General features: G+C 36.8%; 1 protein-coding gene across 2 annotated transcripts in view; it reads right to left on the bottom strand.

Moving 5' to 3' along the window:
- Positions 1–2,914: 2,914 nt before the first annotated feature.
- The window catches only part of LOC149784292 (death domain-containing protein 1-like), a 50,824-nt gene continuing 26,687 nt past the window's right edge, over positions 2,915–27,051 (bottom strand). The window contains exons 5-16 of one of the 2 annotated variants that reach the window (XM_089932306.1): positions 18,391–18,847; positions 17,767–17,974; positions 17,352–17,492; positions 15,684–15,872; positions 14,316–14,469; positions 13,596–13,737; positions 12,565–12,871; positions 9,691–9,879; positions 8,669–8,693; positions 7,931–8,142; positions 7,237–7,321; positions 2,915–4,020 (exon numbers count right to left, since the gene is read on the bottom strand). In XM_089932306.1, coding sequence (XP_089788432.1) covers positions 3,731–4,020; positions 7,237–7,321; positions 7,931–8,142; positions 8,669–8,693; positions 9,691–9,879; positions 12,565–12,871; positions 13,596–13,737; positions 14,316–14,469; positions 15,684–15,872; positions 17,352–17,492; positions 17,767–17,974; positions 18,391–18,847 — 2,399 coding nt within the window. In that variant the 3' untranslated portion in view covers positions 2,915–3,730. The remainder of the gene's footprint in view (positions 4,021–7,236; positions 7,322–7,930; positions 8,143–8,668; positions 8,694–9,690; positions 9,880–12,564; positions 12,872–13,595; positions 13,738–14,315; positions 14,470–15,683; positions 15,873–17,351; positions 17,493–17,766; positions 17,975–18,390; positions 18,848–27,051) is intronic. The other variant, XM_089932307.1, reaches the window with a different exon arrangement.

The following is a 27,051-nucleotide window of genomic DNA, read 5'->3' as shown; positions in this document are numbered from 1 at the left end:
TCGATGCGTATATCAATCATATCTTTTAGAAATGCTATACATTGATCATCCATGGTAACAGATCCATCTATACATTTAATATTGGTTCTCGTTTGATTAGTCATTTACCTTGATTAGTCATTTACCTTAATTAGTTTTATTTAGAAACGATATCATTTCTTTATATCCGTTATTGAAATCCGTCCGCAACATTCTGTTAAATCCATTGTTGGACTTTATTCCTACAAGGATGGTTTCAGATTCATGCAACGTTGAATTACAAAATAAATAAACATCGCAGATTGATGATTGATAAAATGTTTGAAACACTTTTTCTAATTCATTACCCCAACTCACGTTGGTGTGAATATTGTGTGGAGTCGGCTGGGGCACATAAACTACTTATTTCGAATGTAATTTGACAACATTTTTTCTTGTTAAAAGCGATTAAATACTTATAGAAATATTTGCTGACATCTTCCATTTATTATGACAATGCATCAACAAAACTTAAGTCATGAATGTACGGATGACCTAGGGCAACTGTATCATTGCCTGATCAGTCAAAACTATTGTGTCATTCTCTGTTTCTTAACGTTTCAGAGTTTTGGCTCATGATAACTCGTTCAAAGGGAAACTTTCTCTGCGCCAAAATTTCGCCTAAGCTACTGAAAAGTGTCACTATAAATGCAAATAGCATTAATACATTAAGGGCAAAGATTGAAACTGCATCACTATTGGTTCATAATATTTACCAATTTTTGTATTAAGCTTACATAAGGTACCTGTGTAACAAAAAAAAAAAAAACAAAAAAAAACCTTCGTTTCCTTAGAAACCTGTTCTAGACTGGATTCATGCAAACATATTTGGCTATTTATAACTGATGCACGCCAAATTTTAAGCAATGGTGAATTTCGGATTTTGTTAAGGGTAGAAAATGCTTTCAGATTTTTCCTCAAGGAGCAAATGGGCATGTACTGTACTCGGACTAAAAAGGAGTACGTAGTAAATCTTTACTTTACTCAGCCAATTTTTACGCGGTCGGGACGAGATAATGATTTTCCTGAAACACACACACACACACACACACACACACATTGACATAAGGACAGGTTCCTCATGGTGAAATATATAGTATTTCTATTCGAGTGCAGACAGTCACCGCATGCTACACTGTTACATAACATATTCAGCAAGGATGCCTCCTGTTAACTTCCCGTTTGGGTGTGTAATCCTTTCACCCTTATGAAAACAATGCTCGTGTTTGGATCCATTGTGCCATCTTAATGTCAATCGTTTCTCTCGTACGTCATTATTAACTACTACTACTACTGCTAAAAATAATAATAATAATGACTCTCTATTTCATAAAAAATAAATCCGCTTCGATTAACTTTTTGTTGCTGAGCGCGCGCACACACACACACACACACACACACACACACATATAGGATGCGAGAGGTCGTGGGTTCGATCCCCGGCCGAGTCATACCAAAAACTTACAAAAATGGTACTAACAGCTGTCTCGCTTGGCGTTCAGCATTAAGAGGTTAGTGTTAGGACTGGTCGCCCGGTGTCAGGATAATGTGACTGGGTGGGACATCATGCTACATGTCTGCGGCATGATGCCCCAGTGCTAGACATCACTATAAACTGCCACACTGCAGACATCGTAGCGATATGACTGAAAAATTGTTAAAGCTACGTTAAAAATCCAAATCACATCACATCACATAATTTAGAGTGCAGATTAACTCGTATTATCCAACCTAAATAGAACAAAACACCTCTATGAAGGTTTCACTCAGCGTAGGATAGACACATTCTGTAACGAGTACACGGCTGTTGGTACAAGCCGAATATAATTATAGCAGTGTATTATACTATATTTAAGATCAGAAACACATCAAAAGTGATTCTAGCAGGACATACTTAAAATAAACTCGTGGCTAGAAGAATTGTAACATAAGTTAGAGTGCAGAAAAACTCATATTTCCCCCGATACAACTTTGTCACAACATATAAAGTCACCACTTTATTTAGGTCGACAACGGTCAAACGTCCATGCGTGTGTTTGTGTGTGTGATGTAGATTTTTAACGCAGCTTTAACAATTTTTCTGTCATATGGCTACAATGTCTGCAGTGTTGCAGTTTATAGTGATGTATAGCAGTAGGTCGTCATGCCGCACACATGTAGCATCTTGTCCCACCCGCTCACATTATCCTGACACCAAGTCGACCAGTCCTAACTCTAACCTCCCGAATCCGAGGCGGACGCTCTAACCATTTAGGCCACCGGAGCGATTTTGCACCCTTCACAGTACTGTTACATTGTAGCTATGAACCAAGCCTATGCTAAATTCCTGTAGACTACTATAAACCCATGACACTATTTAACATGGAGCCACTGTAGATACCTCGATAGCCATTTTCTACTTGCAGTTTCCCAAAAATAATAAGTGCTAATCTGGGCTAGCTGAGCTAGGCAACTGTCATCCAATACATGTACATACATCTGGTCTTTTTATATATATTCTCAACATTTGAAACTTTACCTTCCTTTATCATTTTCCAAGGTGTACATCTGTCCTTTAGTGCTGTGACGAAAAAAGAACTTACAGACTGCATCAAGACTTGATACTTTTTTTTTCAAATAATTCATCAATACAGTGTCATATTGTAATATAGAAGATGTTTGCTAAACGAAGCAAACAAAGAAAAAATGAATACACTGGTGTCCAGGGAAAATTTGTTTCAGAAAAATAACATATGTTAATTTTAAAAATGTTTGGGGAACACAAGCAATTAAATATTCATGCACAAAAGCCTAAATTACACGCTAATAGAAATAAGATTTTGTCTTTAAGACTCTAAAGAGATGCAAAAAAAACGCTAATCAAACAATCCAGAAATATCTAAAGCAAATCTCGTAATTAGGATGCATAAACGTTTATTTTCACTGGAAGATGTTTAAAGTTATGTTTGTGCCTATTGCTCTTACAATGAAATGTAAAAATAGATTATTAATATGCTACATAAATAATTTAGACCTTAAAAATAAAATGGAAATTGAAACTCTAAATATACCGAAAGTATGGCCATATCTGATGTTGATCATAAAAGAATTCACACGTATTCATGAAGAAAATTAATAACGTTGGACTAATTAATTTTCGTATTTATTTCGCAAAAACTGAGGTTAAGAGTTTAAAGTTTCGGTAATTTATATTTTATAATAGACCCGGGATCAGTTAGTAACAATTAAAATGCACTTCTAAAATAAAAAGTATTAAAGGTTTTAACATATCATTTCTGTGGTACCAGGTGAAGTATCTCCCACAAGACTCTTCCATTAATTTTGATTATAAATCAGTAGCCCGCATTGTAATGTTACGGCTATTAATTGTGAAAGGTCAGTACAGTCAGTTTATTTGTCTAGACATGTGTTTTGGGGAAGGAAGTTGCGTTTTCATTTAAAAGTTTCAATGCAAATATGAAACTTATTAATTTTCAAAAAACGATAAATAACATCATTATCTTAAAAAAAATACTTTCCAAATATGTTAATAACCCACTATTATCTCAGCCCATATAATACGGAAAGCGTGGTCTAAACATTAGAATTTATGTGACTACTTCACTAGGATGATATTTCAATGCGTATTATGTTTATGCAAATGCCAATATAGATATGACATCTGTCAGGAAACGAAAGGCGAGATTGCTGCCAAAAATCTAACAGATAAAACTTATTTTTTGAGGATTAGTCCTTTGAGATAATTCTTTAATTGATTGTATTTTGACAATGAATCCAGCGTGGATATGAGGTCTTTCATAACGTTTGATCCACTTTGAGCCACTTTTTCAGAAATGCGCCATTTACGCCACATCCTTTGAGCCTCTTCAGTTGGGTCTTTTTTGCTGGAACACTTGCAGGATTCAATATCTGCATCCGATAGCCGCAAATAAAGTGCAAGAGCAACCCAATCCTCAGTCACTAAAGATGCCATTTTGGATACATGCTCGTCTGATAGAAGTTCTGGTAATGAATACATATGTTTCATTTAAATATGCTTTGTTAATCCGCTTATATATGTAAATGTTTATGCCGTTTATCACCCAACCCCACCCTTCCTAAGTCAACTCGAGTTGACAGCTTTAGTGTGTCCATGTAAAGATTTTTTTGTTGCCATGTCATCGGCATGTCATAGTCAATAATATGTCGAAAACGACATACAGCATCTATCAGTTCTTATTATATGCTCATTTTTTTCTCCGTTATCTTTACATTGTCAGAATTGTTCAGTATTTTACGATATTGCACACCTGCATATCGCACTCACGCACAGGAAACTTGTGCCCAAAAGTGTATTAGGAACTAATTTGTAAACAAATCCTGTACACTCCTGTAGCAGACGCTCTACGTTTTGGTTGAATAAATTTGTTTCTGAATGAACTAGAGCAGATGTTTAGTGGACTGCCACATACCAGCTGCTTTGTTACATTCCGCGTTAACTTTTTTGATACAATGTTTCAGATTTTGGCGATAGACGCCACATTTCATAAAATTGGTGGGTACCTACAAATAACATGCAAGTTACAAGGCATAAACTGTCTCCTTTAGCTGGTAATGAGAATGGCAAAAAATATACTTACAGTTTTTAACATCCTGAATTTCCTCAAAATGTACTTTCTTAGTTCTGCAAATCCGAATTACATGAGCCATGTCATGGATTCTCAAGCTTGATTACGCATTTCTAAATTGTACTGTAATTTCGACTATATTTCAAGTGCAATTACCTCCTCCTTACTGCATTCAAAGTGAAATAAACATTAAAGTCCATAGCCTTTTTTTGATAATTGAAATTGATTGACTTCATATTTTCCCACATTATGATTTAAAACATTAAGTGGTAGAACAGAAACACACTTGTAGATGTCAACACACTGCTCCGTCGCCGCTGAAATCTAATATACTTCATGTAGAATTGGTACATAAATCCGGCCCATAATCACGCAATTTAGAAACGACAAAAATACCAAAATCTATTCATTCCAAATCAAATGGAAACGTTGTTGCAATACAAATTCATTCACAATATGACTCCAAATTTCAATTTGAAGTAGACCAAAAACGCCATTTTCTTTCGAAAGTTATGTCTAGCATGCGACTAAGTTCAAATGTATCTGGGCGGAGTTAAGTGCGCATTAATAATATTGTTGTTGTGCAATGATGAATCTGCGCTTGTGCATTTAGTTTGGAATGCGGCATATATTCAGTTACTTTGTTTCGTGTAGTGTATTTTTGTTTACATAATTAAGCTTTATGTAGAATAAGAAAATGAGCATATAATAAAAAAAAGGTTATTGCATTTGTATGGGCAAATATGAACTCGTTTCGTAGGATGGATATACATGTACTTCACTCACAAGGTCGTGCAGTATTTCCATCAGAAAAAAAAAACTCATTCATATTTTCCGATACAAATGCAGTAAACTATAAATACTTAACTCTAATTATTCCAACAAATACTCATCTTGTAAGCATATTTAAGGATCTTACAAGCACTTTCATATCAATGTTTGCAACATTAAGTACAATTAACTCTTTCTAATATCTCCAACATATAAACCTATTAGCAGGTTATATAAGTTCATCTAAATTCAATAGAACATACTCATAAGCATTTTCATGTTTATAGGATATATATTTCAAATATTATGTGGTTATCAAACGATATATGTATAACATTAAATCGAAACTCGAAACTGTATAAATTAAGAGCTGGTAACCGAGGGACAAATGTACACAATAAATAAATACATTACTCCAGAAATATTAAGGTTAATATGCATCTTATTTGACACGATTCATAAAGCTATTTCTCTAGTGAAAGTATTATTTTCTAGTCACTAGAAGCTAACATTTCAGTGTACTCGTGAATGGATGGTTTATTCCAGATACTACAGATTTACACGCAGGATGGTATACGAGGTACATACTAAAAGAAAATAATCTTAAGCAGACGCAGGATGGTATACGCGGTACACACTACAAGTAAATGATCTTCAGCAGACGCAGGATGGTATACGCGGTACATACTAAAAGAGAATGATCTTCAGCAGACGCAGGATGGTATACGTGGTACATACTAAAAGAGAATGATTTTCAGCAGACGCAGGATGGTATACGCGGTACATACTACAAGCAAATGATCTTTAGCAGACGCAGGATGGTATACGCGGTACACACTACAAGTAAATGATCTTCAGCAGACGCAGGATGGTATACGCGGTACATACTAAAATAAAATGATCTACAGGAGACGCAGGTTGATATACGCGGTTCATACTAAAAGAAAATGATCTACAGCAGACGCAGGATGGTATACGCGGTACATACTAAAAGAGAATGGTCTTCAGCAGACGCAGGATGGTATACGCGGTACATACTAAAAGAGAATGATCTTCAGCAGATGCAGGATGGTATACGCTATACATGCTAAAAGAGAATGATTTTCAGCAGACGCAGAATGATATACGTGGTGCATACAAGTAAATGATCTTCAGCAGACGCAGGATGGTATACGCAGTACATACCAAAAGAAAATGATCTACAGCAGACGCAGGTTGGTATACGCGGTACATACTAAAAGAAAATGATCTACAGCAGACGCAGGTTGGTATACGCAGTACATACTAAAATAAAATCATCTTCAGCAGACGCAGGATGGTATACGCAGTACATACTACAAGTAAATGATCTACAGCAGACGCAGGTTGGTATACACGGTACATACTAAAAGAAAATGATCTTCAGCAGACGCAGGATGGTATACGCGGTACATACAAGTAAATGATATTCAGCAGACACAGGATGGTATACGCGGTACATACTAAAAGAAAATGATCTTCAGCAGACGCAGGATGGCATACGCGGTACATACTACAAGAAAATGATCTACAGCAGACGCAGGATGGTATGCGCGGTACATACTAAAAGAGAATGATCTTCAGCAGACGCAGGATGGTATACGCGGTACATACTAAAAGAAAATGTTCTTCAGCAGACGCAGGATGGTATACGCGGTACATACTACAAGAAAATGATCTTCAGCAGACGCAGAATGGTATACGCGGTACATACTACAAGTAAATGATCTTCAGCAGAGCTTACACCAGCTTTCAATTATATCGATTATCTCCCAGTTTCGATTCCCTGTGTATGGTTTTATATATTGTATTAGCTACTTACTTTCATGGATATAGATGACTTTTGCACTTTCATCAACTAGTTCAGTCCTATTGATTTTCGCAAAGGATGCCATAATGGGTCGAACCTTTAAAAATCATTATTTTGTAATACTAAAATGAAATTAACAATACAAGGTGAAAAAGAACATTATTTAAGAAATATCATTAATTCCAAACGTTTCCCGCTTAACAAAATATCCTCTAATCTAGGTAAGGTGGTAACAATAATTCCTTTTATATATTACTGTTCTTTCAACAGTGCAAAAGCAAGCTAGTTTTAAAATCAAATCTTAAGAATTAAGTACTAACATTTAAATTAGGGAAATGAGCCATTTTTTCAAACATCGGAGTTGGATTTATTATTCTAACTAAATTCATTTACGCCATCTTTTAAAACAAACTGATATTGCATCTTCGTCCTTAGATTGGATAGCCTGGAAATAAAGCAGAGAGAAATTTAAATGATAAACGTTTTGCTTTTAGATCATGACTTGTAAATCGGTAATGAAATAACTTTCTTTGGGAATCATATGTATGGTGCATTATTCAGATTCGTGATTATTAAGAAAGGTAACCTGTCGGACCATCTGTGCTGTCAGCATTGTTTAAATAAAGAACGGTTAGATTCCAAGAGTATTATTCTGACCTATATTTCACTTTGCAGTAAGGACATTCTCTATAACAAAAGACGATACCTTATCTTCATTCAGCGGTGGTAACTTCATCCATTCCCGAAGAACGATCTCAAAGATGTAACGCTCATCCTCTGGTTTTGGATCAGCCTTGTCTGCTTTTCTCTCTACCTCATCCACTTTGTCTTTTAATCCTAAATTTAGTAACACCTCCCTCCAGTCCTTTCCTTTGCCACCTGTTAATCTGTACGCCAAAAACTTTGCCAACAAAGTTACTGAAATTTTGTTAATAAGTTATCCGTTAAAAAGCTCTCGGGGAAATATAGTATTACATTATGTAATGAGACTTTCAATTTAATTGTAGACTTAGAGAGCTGAATGTGTGCGACCGTGTCAAGGACAACAGGTTAGCACTTTTCAAACTGACGATATCACTAGAACAAATACATTTCAGAAATGAATGAAATACTGTTAGTTTCCTTTGTATTTAATTTAGTGAGCTATCTATTCGAAAGTATCGGGTGGCTTCGTTTTTTGGCACAATGCGCATGTAATATAATAAGCAATCATTTGGTAGATTCACTGCTCATTTCTTTTTTCAGCTCACAACAATTTTATAACCGTTTGCAACAGACCAGAGTCAGTGAGACTGAGAAAAGTTGCTCTGGAAACAAAAAGAGTTTGTAATAATTGTAATGCTCCAAGAAACGACATGTTTAAATTTTCACTATGAATCCACTCCAGATTTTACTTTTTAAAATGAATTTTATTTTCTTTATTAAATCTGACAGAGTTACTTACAATGGCGTGGGAGCTGTGTATCTGTCTGAAATTAAAAAAAAATGGAAATGCAAGATTCTTATATCTTGAAAAAGCGGAATGATTGATCATGAAGTATAATTATTATTTTTAATTGTTTTTGAATATGTCTTTTTCTAGTATTCTATTCGGATTTCCGCATAGCCTTTTTGCGCAAGCGTACAACGTTTAACATATACAACCATTGCTACGCTTGCATAACCGCTTTTAACTGAAAATATCTTCATAAATCTTGCATCCAAAGAATAAAATGGGAAAGAAAATAGGGATTCTCTACTGAACAAATCCATCTAGATGTCATGAAATAGAAACGAAAATGAAAATTCTATTCTATTTTATCTTTTTTTATGCAGGAGTCACTATATAGTAGTTTAATCAGCCGATGATTTATCTGAATACCAACTAATACAAACACAATTAAAAAGCACAATCAAATTGTTTAACTTAATATAATTATATAAAATTTATTTATTTCTCCAAGTAACAATTAATGTGTGATAGTTTTGTTTCTTCACTAGAAAAAAGGTATGTTTCAGATAGGTTCGAATTATAATGCACAGTGTGTCTCCTCAATATATCGGGATAGCCAAATATTATTTTTGAATTCTTAGCTAGAGCTGCGACAGGGGAGAAACATCATTTTATGTGACGCATTTTCTAAAATAATATGTGCGTGATGCTATATCACAGGATCACAACAAGGAAAAATCTTTTTTAGAAGATAATGCCTTATTTAGAATGACTTGAAATGTGTCATCTTCCTATTCGCAAATTAAAGCAAAATTATTGCTTTCTATATCGGATGGAACCATCCTCTCCCTCCTGGTAAGTGTTACCGATTATAATAGTAAGAATATACGATTACACGAGTAGGAATATACAATTATACGAGTAAGAATATATGATTATACGATTAAGAATATACGATTATACGAGTAAAAATATACGATTATACGAGTAAGAATATACAGATTAAATAAATAATGCATTCCTTCAAGTTTTACCTTTGGCATAGTAAGCGGTAGAATTCCATCTATTCGTTCAACCCTCAACCAACCCATTTTCTTTTCTGGCACGTTGAAATGCAGCTGCCCTGTGTAGGCTTCCAGGTCCAATTGTCCGTATTTGTCAACTACATTCAAGGTAGTTTCGTGTTTTGCTGAATCCATGTAATCGTGGAAAGTGAGCTGGATCTAAACAAGACAATACGTCATTAAAAATGTCGAGCACCCGACTAATCTGTTCATTGAATTTGCATCGAAGGGCGTCTGCTATTTCGTAGGTAATTGTGTAAATTTGTTTCCTTATGGGGGGGGGGGGGAGCGTGGAGTTATTTTTACAATGTGAATCGTATGTCAGTTCCATCTTGGCAAGATTGAAAAATACTAATTCAGATAAATTTAGATAAAATAATAGCAAACATAGGTTCGCCTTTTAAAACATTGGTCATTTTACAAAAGACATTATGTCCTCTATTTAACGCTTTCTGTATACATGAATATTAAAACATGACCATAATACACAATACGATTTGCAGATTTTAACCGATACGTGGACTAAAATTAAGAAACCTTGTATACCTTAGATACTATGTATAAAGTTTCAAAGAGTTGGACATAAAAGCGAAGTTTTGCACCTCTTTTGCATTACTATTGTTACAAGTAATATTCGTATATCAATTTGTGTGTGCCTTTTTTATCATTTATATTCCATAGTAAATTTGTTACTTATTGAGAATAGATCAAGGTTATAATGATACAACAGTTTCTCTGAATGTGTTGACGGTTGCTGTATAAAAAGCTTTAATATGGTTATTATGAGACAACCGTTCTCTAGAATCAATAATTTGTTTGTATATTACTTGCTGGGTTTTTTAAAATAAATCTGATCCACCCTGGATATGCCCTTAAAATTGCAATTGTATTAACTCGTTATGTTCTAAGTTTCATTAAATGGTTAATATACTCTTCTCGTACATGAAAATCGTTTGTCCAGTAGCAACTAATATTATCACAGAGATTTGTCTTTTGTTCGTTTTTTGAGTTCCTAGACCGGTGCAGTTCTACACATATTTTTACTAAGGACAGTATGCACCAGTTGAATAATTATAATTTGATCATGATTATGTTTTGACCATGACAAAATCAGGATATCTCTGCATCGGTCTCCAAATTTCATAGTACTGCCACAATAATATCAGGATTTGAAAGGTTCAGGTATCCAGTGCACGGAATGCGTTGCATTCTATACAAAGAAATTTTTAATATCATAGAAGCTACTCGAGATTCCTAATTGGATATGAAGTGGCATATTCTTCTCAAAAGTCACGAAGATCATATGAATACTGCGAAATCACTAGTTGTCTTGGACAACAATTTTTTCAGGACATCATCTTTGCCTGAAATTTCTCGTTTAATATTCAAATCAAATATAATCCTTTCATAAAAACGAAAGGAAAACTTCTTTAAAACCCTAATAAAATCTACAGTTAATATTGACTTATTCCGGACAAACAAAATAAAATTGTTGTCCACGAAAACAATTATATTACTGTATCTTGCATGAAAACTGATCGATTTATCTGTAATTTCTTTTGGAGAATTAAGAGGCTGGTATTGATGAAAATGGGGTTTGTCATAAACTGTATAGAACGGTTTAGTATCAGGGTTTGGCTTTGAAAAGTTCCATTTTCGTCTGCATTTAATTTCGTATGAGTTTAATAATTTTTTTCCATGCACATTATAATTTTGCACTGTCAAAATATCATTGCAGTTATTTAATTTTTATCCAAGAGCAAATTAATGTTTTTTTTTTTTGTTTTTTTTACAAGAGCGTTTCGATTTCGCCTAGTCTAACAAAAAGTATTGTAAATATGAACATGACAAATACAAGCCTCATACTCCCAACCCATTTTAGAGGACTCGAGTAGCCGAGTGGTCTAAAGCGCTCTCCGTCATGGATCACTACCATCACACCTCTGTCTATGTGGGTTCGAGTCTCGGGTTCGGCTAATGTGGATATGCGAGAAAGCTTGCTGGTAGCTTCTCGTGGATCGGTGGTTCTTTCTGGGGTTTTCCTGGTTTCTTCCTCAACCGTTTATACTGGCCGCCATGTATAGCCTATATTGTGCTAAACAAATGGCGTTAAACCCTATAACAACAACAACAACAACCAAACCCATTTTCGTCTGATGAGTGCCTGTGGATATTGTATTCAGAAAATTATTTAATAGATGATTTCTCTATGTCAGTCAATCAATCCTAATTATTTATTACCAAAGAACGGTTAACCTTTGAGATCAACTTTAAACTAATATATAAGTACACATAGACAAAAACGCGATGAATGGTCCCAGCAGACCGCAAATGTACGATACAAATATAGCTACTTTGTCATTTATTATTCGCATCATATAGATTGCATATCTTTCCAAATATAAACTAATTTCAGCTCTAATTCATATCGTAAATGTGATAGTGTTTTTTTATTGTTTCATATAAAATACGAATGCACATCAAGTGACAAATTGTGGAAGAAATATTAACTATTTTGATTGTAGCGAATCTTTTGAATTATTGATTCACGTGTTTAGATTGTATTGTGTTTTACAATACAGCCATATATTTAGTTTACTTAGTGGTGACATAGGATTCATACCCTCGCGCTTTCATTTGCATGTAAGACACATCAACCACTGAGCCTCCGTTAATCCTCTCACGAGTATTTTGCACATTTGTGATCTCTATTTCGCCACGTATACGGGTTTCATTATCAGACATGGAACACCAACCTGGAACTATCCTTAAATAAAAGCAGTTGAAACATATACAATTGCCACGCAAAATAATTTCAATATATTAACCCATTAAAATATATACCTGCTGTGAAGAACCTGCTGACATTGAAATGTTTCCCGATCCTTTAAAGTTAATTGTTTGGCCGTTCTCTATTGGAAATTCTTTGCTTACATCAGGGCCAATTGTATAGCCCAGTTTCTTCAATTCGTTAAGTCTGGATGGAACCTCTTTGCTGCTGACGCATTGAATCATCAACATAGACGGGTTTTCTGCCTTTTGCTTCGCAATCACTCGAGCAATCGTCGCGTGTGCATGATAACACAGTTCTTCCGCTGTCTTTATGAAGTGCTCCTTTCGAGTACCTCGGCTAAATTCAAGTTCCAGGACACTGGAAAGAAAGGGATCAAACGAAACATAACCAAAAAAATTAGAAATGCACCGCAAGGTAACAATACTCAGACGTAACAACATCTTTGGTATGGATATATAACTAGTTATTCTCACAATTAACATAAACGCTTTTTAATTATGGTTATTATTGATCTAATTCCTTTCTTTGTAACCATTTTTGTTGACTTTTCCACCCCTAGTGTGAAAGAAGATCGCAAATTCAAAAATTTACTATACCTATCCACATACAGTGTTCGCTTCTCAAGTTTATGGTAAGTTAACATTGTTATCAAGATATGGTCCTCATAAATAGTTTTCCTGGAAAGCATGCATTTATTATATAGTTCTTTTTTTTTCGCGAGGCAAAGTGCGAGTTACTTTTTGCCTAAGTCAAGGATGGCGGACACCGTTTAGTGTTATCGTTGACTCTCATTGTCATCAGTTTCCAGAGCTTTTACAGTTTGCATTTCTTTGTAGTGATAATAAGAACGATATTATTATTTCACACCACCAAGATTATGTGTGAAGTTCAAAAGTGAATACACTCATACCTACATCTTTTCTTATTCGATGAATCTAAATCAGGGCTGCTTTAGCATATTCAGATCAACCAGATAATATAGATATTATCTTCTTTATTATCTAGGAAATCATTTACCCCCAGGACAAACAATGATACAGATGGGTTTCTTGTATTTGTTCTTCAAGTAAAAATCACTTACGCTAATTTGTCTTCTCCACTTGGCAAGCTAATAGAAACGCTTGAATCCATACTGTTTATTTGAACTTGAGGAACCTTCCATTGTCCGTCTCGTCCCTTGTAAACATGACACAACATGCCAGTTTTTACTTTCTGTTTTGCATCTATAAGATATAAGCATACCAATCTGCATTTGTTTAATATAATTGTAAGTTATTATTCTTGTTATTCATGCAAATGCAGTTAAGTGTTTAGCTTATTGACAAAACATGTAATTGTGAAGGAGAAATTTCCAAATAAATCCATTGAAATTAGGATCAACAATTTCGATCAAACAGTCTTTGATCTATACATTTAAAGACCTGCTTACTTTTGTTCACAAACTCATTTGTCGTCTTTAAAACTTTACGCTTTTTCAGAATAAATTATAATTTCTTCTAACAGAAAATCACATTGTCCTTTTCCAAGATCATCCATACATCCATACATACATACATACATACATACACACATACATACGTAAATAATTAGAACGGGCGACAACTACAATTAAGACTTTACCTCAAAATGGATGCTGCGGTGAAAAATGCATAAAATTGTGACATTTTGTTTTTTACTCTATGCATTTAGAAATAGATTTATTGCATAACATTTTATTTGTACAACAATAATTTATACTTATTTTGCTGTAGATTAGCCGAAGGAACTGTGGTCCACTGCATTCTCAACAGTTAAAAATTACCTTCCTTTTTAAGTTTTGCAAGTTGCACCTGTATCTCTTTTTTCGGCCTTTCTTCGCATGTTATGTCGATAATGGAACTTGTAGACTGGATGTGCTGGCAATGTTCATAGAATCTTGTTGCACAGGAAAGACTGTTTTCTTCTATCGGTAACACCTTAATATTGTACGGCAGCATATCATTTATATAAAATTATGTGCAAACGAAACACAACGATTAAATTTGTCAAGCTCATTAAAATAAATGTATTTATTGAAATATCAACCACATGAAGGTCATACAGAGAACTTATTTTTAATATTTCTTTCTTTATGTTCGCTATGTTACAGTTTGTACACTTAAACGTTAATATATATTCTGCCACAATATTGAGTTACGCTACAAGACCATACGGAGCTATGTCTACAAAACCAAATGAATTTATCAGAGTATCTGATACCTACAAAACCAAATGAATTTATCAGAGTATCTGATACCTACAAAATCAAATGAATTTATCAGAGTATCTGATACCTACAAAACCAAATGAATTTATCAGAGTATCTGATATCTACAAAACCAAATGAATTTATCAGAGTATCTGATACCTACAAAATCAAATGAATTTATCAGAGTATCTGATACCTACAAAACCAAATGAATTTATCAGAGTATCTGATACCTACAAAATCAAATGAATTTATCAGAGTATCTGATACCTACAAAACCAAATGAATTTATCAGAGTATCTGATACCTACAAAATCAAATGAATTTATCAGAGTATCTGATACCTACAAAACCAAATGAATTTAAATCAAATGAATTTATCAGAGTATCTGATACCTACAAAATCAAATGAATTTATCAGAGTATCTGATACCTACAAAACCAAATGAATTTATCAGAGTATCTGATACCTACAAAACCAAATGAATTTATCAGAGTATCTGATACCTATAAAATCAAATGAATTTGTCAGAGTATCTGATACCTACAAAACCAAATGAATTCATCAGAGTATCTGATACCTACAAAACCAAATGAATTCATCAGAGTATCTGATACCTACAAAACCAAATGAATTCATCAGAGTATCTGATACCTACAAAATCAAATGAATTTATCAGAGTATCTGATACCTACAAAACCAAATGAATTTATCAGAGTATCTGATACCTACAAAACCAAATGAATTCATCAGAGTATCTGATACCTACAAAACCAAATGAATTTATCAGAGTATCTGATACCTACAAAATCAAATGAATTTATCAGAGTATCTGATACCTACAAAATCAAATGAATTTATCAGAGTATCTGATACCTACAAAACGATGCTTATTGTCCCTACAATGTGGTAAGAAGTCCAGCACCAAAGAATGTACGTACCACTAATTTCACACTTGTAGATTTGTCAAAAGTATCTTTCGGAATTATGAGTTTCACTCTGTTATCCACTGAAGATTGCTTGGATACCCCACTTTTATCAACCACAACGTTCTGGAGTTTCGGTTTGACAACCGCTAATAGCTTCATTTTCTTGAATTGGCCTACTGTGATTCGTTTCATACGTAGTCCCTGTAGAACATATGTTTGAATGACAGAAACACCTTTACCTCTATATATCTATAAAAACATTTGCATCTTTACATTTAAAAACTCTAGTCAATTTGTATCTGTATATATCCACTGCTCGTCTTTGAGTATGTGTTATTAAAATGCTATTTCTGGTGAACATTTTTGCTGCGTTATCAACAAACCTGTTAATAATTCAGTTTTACCAAGCTGAACTGCGTCAGCAAAATATGCTGTTTATTGCGATTTAGAATTAAAGCTGCTTGCGGTTCATCTTCGTTAAGATAAACAGTGATAATTTGCAAAATATGTGACATGCAATATGTTGGACAAACACTTCTACATTTTTCTAAAAAAATGAATAATCACCGCTTTCATATGCAAAATTGTATGAAGCTTCATTTCTACTGCTACAATAATGTTGCAATACATTTTAATACAAATAATCACTCTTTACTTTCTTGCCAGTCGATATTGTTCATGTAGAACATAATATCCCCGGATTACTTACCATTGTATGAGACTTGTAAAGAACAAAACCAGTATCTTAGAAAGCGGTGCAACAACGTATGTCTAATAAAGGACGAGATACAAAGAGCCAAGCAAACAAACAGTACTGACCTCCTAAGATACAGGGAAACCGTGTGGAACCAATAGTCGTTATCATTAAGTTTCTCCCACATACCCCTCTAGTTAACCTCGTCATTAAAACACTCTTACTCTCTGTCGAATCGTATCAACTGCTTAATATAGTCTTTGCACACAAGCAATTCAAGTCATTCAACAAACTGCTATTTTGAGAGACATGCAAGTCAGGGTAAATTCAAACCCACTCTCAAATTAAAATAACAGTTGAGAAATCAAAACCCTTGTTGAGACAAAAGTTAAAATACCGGCAAAGATATCAAAGAAACGAATACATTTTCAATCAGCGTCACATATGAGTCAATTAAAACATGCAAAAACAAAGTAATTAAATTTTGGAATGAGTCCCTACTGATTAGATTGGCACAAAACAAGAAAGGAATGAAGTCGAGTGATGGAAGATTTATCTTTGTACGGACACGTTAAGCGATATAATCTTGACATGAATCGCTCATAACTCAAACTGGAGCAAACCGAGTTATATTTTGTTTATAAATTATGCGCACAGTTACCAAATAACTTGTAACTTGCACATAAATAGTTTTTAACCATCTTTACGCTTGCGTCAAATATCTTGACACCTAAATATACTAAAGGCTTGGAGGCAAATACCAAATGAATCAAAACTCTGCCGCTGTCATTTCTTTGATTTGTTTACAAAACGTTTAATACATGCATTCATCTATCCATCCATATATATATATATATATATATATATATATATATATATATATATATATATAGAGAGAGAGAGAGAGAGAGAGAGAGAGAGAGAGAGAGAGAGAGAGACGGGGGGGGGGGAGGGAGAGAGAGATGGCATGAGAGAGCCAGATATACTTCATTTACTGCATTTCCTTCGAATGCGTCGAGTTTTTGCTCTTGCTCTTCCCACTGTCCGTCATTGACAGACACCCTTAAGACTACTTCATCACTACTGTCGTAAACGGAGCTGTATGGAATGGACACGTGCATCGGAACCTGCAGATAATCGCAAACATGAGAACAGACTGACCACTAACGTGAGTCAGTGAGTGACATTGTATTTCATTCGCGCTCGCGCCCCCGTACAGACATACAAATCTCGTACAAAGATGAAGAAAATAACCAATTATAAATGAAAGTCTCCTGAGCAATAGTCTAGGTGACTTAAAAGCTGCATGTAATTGTTTTTAAGCTCTTAAGCGGAAAGCAAAATGGAACATAGTACAGACAGGTTCATGTAGTCATTAAACATAATGCAATCAAACTTTACCGGCAATGTCTTCCGCCCTGATTTAGCTTCCACACGAACAAGAGAGCTTGCAGGCTTTTCACCCAAGGCTAACAACTTATCGTCTTCCCGCCACTCGTCGCTAGCATTGCACTCCAGATCGTCTTCATCTAGAGTGCCTTTCATGGTTGACACTTGGCAACAAACTCCTTGGTGATAAGCATAATTTCTTCCGTCTGATCTTTTGTAGCTGTGATAATAGCAATGAACTTGGATTGTCTTGAAAAACGCGTTTTATTAAAACGTCCAATCTGATACGAAAGTACGAACTTTAATATAGATTCTCTCAGATAATAAGAGTATAGTAATTGCTTTGGGACACAGTATCAGATAGCAATGAAAACTTTGTAAATATGCACATTATCGTTACCATATTGTCCATTCATGCATGAATAAAGATTCTTGTTAAATAAAATACTTTTTACGAATGAAATCGACTGATTATTATTTAATCGCATTTTGTTTTAGCTGACACCACGATCAACGTAAAGTGAGTGCATTATATTTTTCATTAACGCAATTGAATATAATTTGTTGCAAGAACGCTATTATCTTGAATATATTTATACTTGACCGTAACTAATGAAATTGTCATTAAAATTTTACTTTATGTGTTTCCAGTTAGTAGGATCTCGTTGCCGTTTTTCCTCTTCTTCCCTTTCCTTCTTCAATCTTTCCTCTTCTGTCAATTGTCTTGCTTCTTCTTCCCGATCTCTCTGTTCTTTCTCTAGCCTTTTTCTTTCCTCTTCTTTCCTTTCCTCCCGCACCCTTTCTTGTTCAATTCGGTTTTTCTCCTCTTCTTCCTTCTTTCTGCGTTCCTCTTCCTTGCTTTCCTTCTGTTCTTGGCTTCTAAATATTGTTTCCGGTTCTTTTATCAAACTGTCATTGTTAGCATCACGCCAGTTGTCAATAGTGCCCTTTAGGGTTTCAACATCTTTCAGTGTGACTCCGATCCCTTTTCTCACCTTTTCAATCATGACCTTGGTCTTAAGAATTGATTCGTCTAGGATTTGTTTTCTTTTCTCCAATTCTTGCATTTTGTGTGTGTACTCCAATATTTTTTCTGTTTCCGATTAAATAATAAATCTACTGACCTTATTTATAATGATTTAAGTTCATATAATTACAAATGTATGCATAAAAAGAAATCATTGTCCATAGCATATACTTATGAAACAAAATATATCCATCACAATCTAAAAAGGAAACAATATGAAACTGAGAAACCTTTAGTGTGCGCATGCATGTACAATATTAAACACATAAAGTAAATTTGCATGCGCACTGGAGTTCAAGCTGTCTACTCTATAAACCATATTACACACATAAATTATGCACCAAAATAAAGGGAATGAAATATTAATTTAATATTATTTAAGATGTTCAAGATAATGTTTAACCAGTGAGGAAATCTAAGGAAATTATTATTCTTTCTTCATGCCCTATGCAAAATACAAAACTGTAGAGTGCCTAAACTAGAATGGATTCAAACCTCCTGAAACATCATTCGTAACGTAGCCACGAGCTGCTTGTAGGGTATCCTAATGCTGTTTTATATCTAAATTGTATCGGATTTAAAGTTTGAATGTGCCTCACACATAAGATGATGGACATGCGCTAAATGAAATGATGACTCCTACAACGACGGCGACGGAAGATGTCAGAATGCCAAGTAAGAGTTATTCAACCAGATCAAAAAATACACAGGAAGCGGAGCGTGCATACACCTCTTCGTCATCATGTTTAAACACTTCACATCGAATATGTCAGGTACGTCACTTAAGTTTAACTTAACTGCATCCGGAATATCCTCACACTGCATTCCTTAAAAGAAACCGAACACTGGGCTAATGTCTTAGTCCTTAACATTCTCCAAACTACATGAAAATGAGGTGTAACGAGATACCGTCAGCCTTTGTTCAATCATCTGCCACGTCAAGAAATATCAAGTTAGGACTGGATTTAGTCAGAATTCGAATTATTTCGTTGACTCAGGCAACATGAATCAGGACAGTTTAAGATTCTTCTTCATCTAATTCTTGTGTAGACTGGCACACAAGTTCTGACAAAATAGATAGACATTATGTGAAAGCCTTTCTTGTCCAGTCGCCTACGGAACAATGAGTCTGGATGCTCACATGGAAACAGTTCACTTCAGTACTCAATGATAAAAGGGAATAGGTCAAATCGGATGGTCTCTTCGACTGCATGAACCGCGTGAAAATGGGCTAAGCGTGTTCTAAAGTATGGTCTACTTGGCTTTAAGCTGGCCATACCGAACACGTACGCTTTAAACAAATAGAGTGCGAGTTTTTTATTAAACAATAATAGCATATTGGTATCACTACCAAAAACAACAAGCCATACTTTTCGGAGTTCCTTTGGAGCTTCTTAAGTTGCACTTGGTTGAAAAAGGAAGCAACAATCGTGCACTAAATGGTTCTATGGCAATTCCGAGACGGACTATTCGGACTGGACAATTCGGAGACAGACATTTCGGAAATGAACATTTTGGAGAGTGGACAATTTGGAGACAGACATTTTGGAAATAGTGATGGAAATGTGGAATATAAATGCAAGGTGAATTAACAAGTGTCACATATAGAAACAGTCTTCTGTAAATTGATTTTTTAGAAACTTTCATGGGTAAAGCGAATGAAATATGAATCTCGTACGAAGAAGCTACAAACTGTGATCTCAGTTTTATGACAACATATGAATGAATGGATAAAATATTAAAATAGTGAAACACAATTTAATTCTTAGTTTCACAAACCATTATGTTTTGTAAACAAAACACTTCTAAAAATTGGAAACAATCTGGATAATTATACTTGTTTCAAAATTTTAATTATCGTTAAAATTTGGTTTGCATTAATCGTGATAAGACCGAAATTTATGAAATTAGGTTAATATTATGACTACAGTCACGTACGTAATCAATGGAATTGTAATTACCATATTTGGAATATAAGGCAGTAAGGAAGGTTTTCCAAATCTCGATATAACTTCTTTCAAAGTGGAGTAACTTTGCATGCAAGTGCCAGTTCAACGTTCATCCGTTGGAATTTTGCTCTTTCGGAGGTTTCTTAAGCAGCTTTGGAAGGGTCGGAAGAGCATTGCACAGAACTTGCAAATGCTTAGTGAAAACCTTCTAAGGCATTATCCATGCCGGGCGTTTCATTTTCGACCGCTTCAAAGCAATCCTATATCTTCGAGTGGAAATATTGCACCGCCATTTGTCTCTGACGACGCGTGTGTCCAATGAAGATATTTTCGAAGTAACTAAGCAAAACACCTACTACTGGAAATGATTTCAGCTCGATATGTTCCTCATACATACGCATCTTGTCTTCGTTCCGTATATAAGTCAATGCTATGTGCATTAAAAAATTCACCTCGTTGTATTTGCATGCAAAGCCATGCTCACGGACCGTTCTCCAAATGCATTGACCAAAATTGAAATGGTAGCAGTGGATCTGTGCGTTGAAAGCATTTTTATAAAAGCGTTCATTGCGGCTTTTTGAAAGGATCTTGTAGCCATGTTTGACACGGCTCTGGTGGCCGAATGAAACAATCTCTCTCGTTATTTGGAACACACACATTAAGCTTGGCGACAACCTTGCGAAGCCATGTTCTTTTTCGTCTTCGCCAGGAAGGCCTACTCAATGTTCAGACGGCTTTTCATATTATAAATGTTCTCGTCTTCAACTTGTGTCCTGTGTGTCGGATATATACTTTGCTTTGGGTCTGTGAGAGCGGGCGTTCTCGCAATGCGGCACACAATGCATAAGTTATCATGAGGCAGGCGCTAGCGTTCTCGATGGGGTCGACTGTCCAGTCTTTGTCTAGGTGATGTGAATAGGTGGTCCATGCATAACCCTGGGAAACTAATATAAGCCAAGTCCACTCTGATGTTATGAAGTCGGTCTTCGCCTGGTTGTGTGATACATCGTCTGCGTGTTTGAGGCCCCATATGCCTTTTTATGTGAACCATAATGAGAGTTGCACGTGGGCACTGTGGATTACCGGGGGCCCCGAGTGGCCAAGTGGTCTAAAGCGCTCTACATTACGGATCATTGCCATATCACCTCTGTCTGCGCCGGTTCGAGTCTCAAATTCATCCAATGTGGGTATGTGAGAAAGCTTGCCAGTAGCTTCTCGTGGGTCAGTGGTTCTTTCCGGGAGTTTCCCTTGGTTCTTCCTCCACCATTAATACTGTCCGCCATGTATAGCCTATCGTGTGCTGCAAAATGGCTTAAACCCCACACCAACAACAACAACAACAACTGTGGATTATCATGAAGTCATCCAGCATTATGAGTAGTGAATAGGGGCACCCTAGCGTCAAGGGGAATTAGCATTACAGACCCCCCCTGGGCAACTCTAGCGTCAAGGGGAATTGAACATGGGAAAAAATCATGGGCAACTCTAGCGTCAAGAGGAATTGAACATGGGAAAAATCATGGGTCACTCTAGCCTCAAGGGGAATTGAAAATGGAACAGGATCGGGACCCTATTTTAATACGGTCCCGACCTGATGCGTCTATGGAAAGGGAACAGGCGAAAATTGAAACAGGGAGGGGTCTCTATATTTTTTTAAAAATAAAATATAAAAAAGGGTAGGCAATTGAAAGTCAATCTCTTTTCGAGAAATGTGGGTGGCCCTGAAAAGGGCCTTTGGATTTATGTTAATATGCCCTTAACATAAAGGGCATCTGCGGCATCTTCTTGTCCTCAAGCTGCATCTTACTGCAGGGCCATAAATCAGAGTCCTTTTGAGGCATCCTTGTCTTTCCACATACACTCTTCGTATCCACAGACTGGTGCCTGACTTGTGGACAACTATCCACTTGGATCGGACATACATGAGCATGTCCGTCCTGAACATCATTGAAGAAACAAGGGTGGATGATTCGACTGTGGTCCACATCTTGAGGCAACGAGAACAGGTGAATCAATGCAGTGAACTGCGCTTATTTATAGGTAGAGGAAGGATTGAAACGGATTGAGTTCATTGACCAATCCAAACACGCGTTACAAAATTCAGTTAGCTCGCATCCAATCCGAAGAGAACAGTCTGTGACGTCACGTGGTCTATATAGATTCGCTAGCGCCTGTGTGCAGTCAATCTATGCGACGGTTATTCAACATGACGGAAACTCAGAAAACGATCCCTTGGGGTGCACCAGCAGTGGAGACCACCCAAGGGAACCCTGACTTACTTTCAGAAGAGGTAAATTGGGATTTTGTGGACTTTCTTACCTCGCAAGAATTTGTTCCGGAACCTTCCTCACATTCTTCATTACCGCGCGTGGAGATTTTAGACAGAGGCAGAAAGAAGAATTGGAGAAATTTATACAACGACAAAAGGAAGCGGAACAAACTTTTCTCCTACAGCAACAGCAGCAAGAAGAAGATGTAAGAAAAAAACAAGAAGAAGAAGAAGTAGTAGCAAAGAAACAAGAGGGTGAAAATCAAAGTACTGTCATTTTAGCGGAGTTAAGAAGTCTGAAACAAATGTATCAGACTTCTTTATTTTAATACCGAAGAGAATACGACCTTCCCGAGCTAAACACGTCAACCCTGTGACTAAGCCTACCGTACCACCCTTAGTGATTTCAACCAAATCATCATCATCAACAATACGCAGTCCAGAAGTAGGCCTTGGCCGGGGCAAAGGCTTAAGACAGTTAAAGTTGATTGCTTAAACTCACCCATACACCAAAAAAGGCCCTTTTCAGGGCCACCCACTTCTCTCGAAAAGAGATCGACTTTCAATTGCCAATAACTATAAAAAAAACAACAAAACAAAAACATTTTACCCCTATAGTACGTGTATATGAGTGCGTAAGTGTAGCTTCATATTTAAAATCAAAACTCAAAGACACTTACATTTTTATACCTAATTTATTCTTTTATAAATAGTTACAATCCAATTCACAATTCACAACAGAGCACTTTAAAAAGTACATTCACTTCTTCTGTCTCACTGTTTAGTCCCTCTGTTTTTTAAATTTCTTCACCGTCACAGTCTTTTCCTCCTCTTCCTCCTCACTTTCTTCCCTTCTTCTTTTCTTCTCCTGTTTCTTTTTCTTCACCTGTCTGCTATCTTCCTCCTCTTCTTCTTCCTCTGAAGAACCCCTCTCTTCTTCTGACTCCTCTTGTTTCTTTTTTGGGCAATCTGGAGACCAATGTCCTTTTTCTTGACAATAATAACAGGTATCATGACTTTTGTCTCTTTTAACCCTTGTTTTTCTTTTTTTCACGGTCTGGACACTCTGAAGTCAAATGCCCTTTCTTCTGACAGATATAGCAAGTATCTCCACTTTTATCTCGAAAGGAAGGAGAGTAGTCCGTCGGCTGGTCTGAAGATAATTTTCTAATGACCCCTCGCAAAGCTCTGATGAAACGTTCGATTTGGCTAGTCTCTTCCATCGTTGTGCTCGGTTAGAGAGTGAAATTAATAGTGAAAGGACAAGACACACACCCTTTTATATACGCTGGTCTGCCATGACTATAAATTAGTCCATGCTGTTTAAACTTGAGTCATTTGACATTTTTCTCTCAAGATGAAACGATCCTATTCATTCAAGAAGAAAGAAGAAGAAGAAAGTAAGAGGCAGAAACGTGATCTATCGCCTCGTACCAGGGCTGAAGTCTTGGCACAAATTCATGCCAGTGATTTTGAAGAGGACATGAGTGAACCAGAATCCAAACCCTCTAAACAAAGCTCACCACCCTTAGTCAACCCTGAAAAGTATTATTCCATTCAAGAGACGGAAAAGCGCTCCTCTAGAAAATTTAGAACCACGGCTTACAAATACACAGTGAAGTTTAAAGATTTCAAGGCTGAAGTACCGTTAGAGAAAGCAGAAGGGTTCATCACCGGGGTGTGGGATTCTTTGCTCACCACACTCAAGCGACAATGTCAACCCAAAGAAGACGATCGCATGAGACTCTCCATACAACACGACGGTTTGAAATCCCCTGTTTGGATCGAGTTTAGCACCCCTGCAGAATTGACCGCTTCCAAAGTCATGGACAAAATTCAACACGTACAACAATCCAATGACCAGTTTGACATCACCGATGGAAAAGCCACACTGGACATGACCCACGTCTCTCCTCCTCAAGGGACTGGATGCAAAAAGATGTTATTGGTGGACGAGCTTCGCAGCACCAAAACAAGTCTCGTCGGAATTCACAACCCTCAAGACCAGATGTGTTTAGCCTGGGCCATCGTGGTGGGACGAACCTATGTCAACAAGAACGACACGGTAGAATGGAAAAGAGCCTGGAAAACTATTCAACAATCCGACCGAGCCGAACAACGAAACCAAGCAGAACTCCTGTTACGACAAGCTGGCTTGCCCAAAGACAAACCCTGTGGCATTCCTGAAATGCAAAAATTGCAAGATGCCCTAGCTCCACGCTACACCTTGAAAGTTCATCCTCAAGAAATGCGTGGGCCTCTGTTGTTTCGAGGGAAAGACTTTAAGGACGGAAAATACATTCACGTCTATCATCACGATGACCATTTCGATACCATTACCACTATCACTGGATTCCTGGGATACAGTTATTACTGTGAGAAATGTGACTATGGCTATAACAATCGAGAGCAACACAAGCATTGTGGACCGAAATGCTCAGGATGTTTGACCTCTCCACCCTGTCAGAGCGAAGGACAAAAACCAGTGCATTGTTTCACTTGTCTGCGCACGTTTGTCAGCCCTGTCTGTTACCAACAGCATTTGAAGACGCAAGGTTCACAGAAGAAATGCGCTTGTCAACTGCTGAGATTGTGCCCCACGTGTGGACAAGGCCTATGTACCAATAATGCCAAGGGACACGTATGTTCAGAAAAGAAAAAATGTCACATTTGCCACCACATCGTGGACTTGGAACACGAATGCTACGTGCAAAAATACCAACCCCCACCAGAGAAAGAAGATGGACACAAGAAGAAAAGCAATTTCATCTTTTTCGATTTCGAATGCATGCAAGAGACCGGTATTCACATTCCTAATTTCTGCGTGGCTCATCGAGCGTGCGAGAAGTGCATTCAAGAACCTATCTTCAGTCATTGCCCTCACTGCAGCAAGATTCCCGGAGGACGTGAAAAAATCTTTCGAGGACCGAACACGCTAGCCGATTTTGCCCAATGGGTCTTAGACCCCATCGACAAGACGTGGAGCCAAGAGGACATCGAACGTTACGGAGATTGTCATCGTCATGCCACAGTGATGGCTTACAATTTCTCCGGATACGATGGACAGTTTCTTTTGAGGTACTATACGGAACATGGCACCGAACGTCCTAAAGTCACTTTGAACGGAGCCAAAATCATTTTCATGCAAGTGGGACAAGTGCAGTTTAAAGATTCGATGAGTTACTTAGCTATGCCTTTGAGTCGAATGCCTAAAACGTTTGGAATGACAGAAATGGCTAAAGGGTACTTTCCACACTTTTTCAATACGGAAGCCAATCAACACGTCGTTCTACCCCATTTGCCTGAGGCTCACTATTACGACCCCGACAACATGCGTACCAAACAACGCTAAGCTTTCTACGCTTGGTACCAGGCTCACGCCTCGGACCCTTTCGACTTTCAGGAAGAAATGTTAAAGTATTGTCGTTCCGACGTGGACATTTTACGGCGATGCTGTGGAAAATTTCGAGAACTGTTCATGGAACACGGAGGGGTCGATCCTTTGAAAGAAGCTTGCACCATTGCCAAAGCGTGTTCCTTAGTGTACCGGCAATGATTCATGCCTGAAAACACCGTGGCTGTCATCAGTCCTCAAACGACCAACTATGTCAAACGTCAATACTCGGTCAAAGCCCTACGCTGGTTACATTACTTGTGTGACAAGGAAGACAAGTGGATTCAGCATGCCCGCAATGGAGGAGGTGAAAAGACCATCGGAAAGCTTTCGGTCGATGGCTGGGACTTAGAAAACCCCAAGATCGTGTACGAGTTTAACGGTTGCTTATTTCACGGATGTCCCGTCTGCTGCCCTGATCGTGACACTAAAAATCAGTTTTTACAACGGACCATGGAAGACCTGTACCAGGACACTTGTCAGCGACGCTTGAAATTAGAACAGCAAGGATACCAAGTGGTGGAAATGTGGGAACACGAGTACGATCACCTTTTGAAAACCGATCACGAATTTAAACGTGTCGTGGAAAGTTACCAGTGGGTGGACCCCCTGAACCCGAGGGATAGTTTGTACGGAGGAAGGACCAATGCCACCTGTT

The sequence above is a fragment of the Sinohyriopsis cumingii genome, chromosome 14 (genome assembly GCF_028554795.1).
Source record: "Sinohyriopsis cumingii isolate HCF-2022 chromosome 14, ASM2855479v2, whole genome shotgun sequence".
NCBI classification, from domain to species: domain Eukaryota; kingdom Metazoa; phylum Mollusca; class Bivalvia; order Unionida; family Unionidae; genus Sinohyriopsis; species Sinohyriopsis cumingii.
Note: the sequence above shows the minus strand (reverse complement) of the source record. Positions and strands in the feature narration are given on the sequence as shown.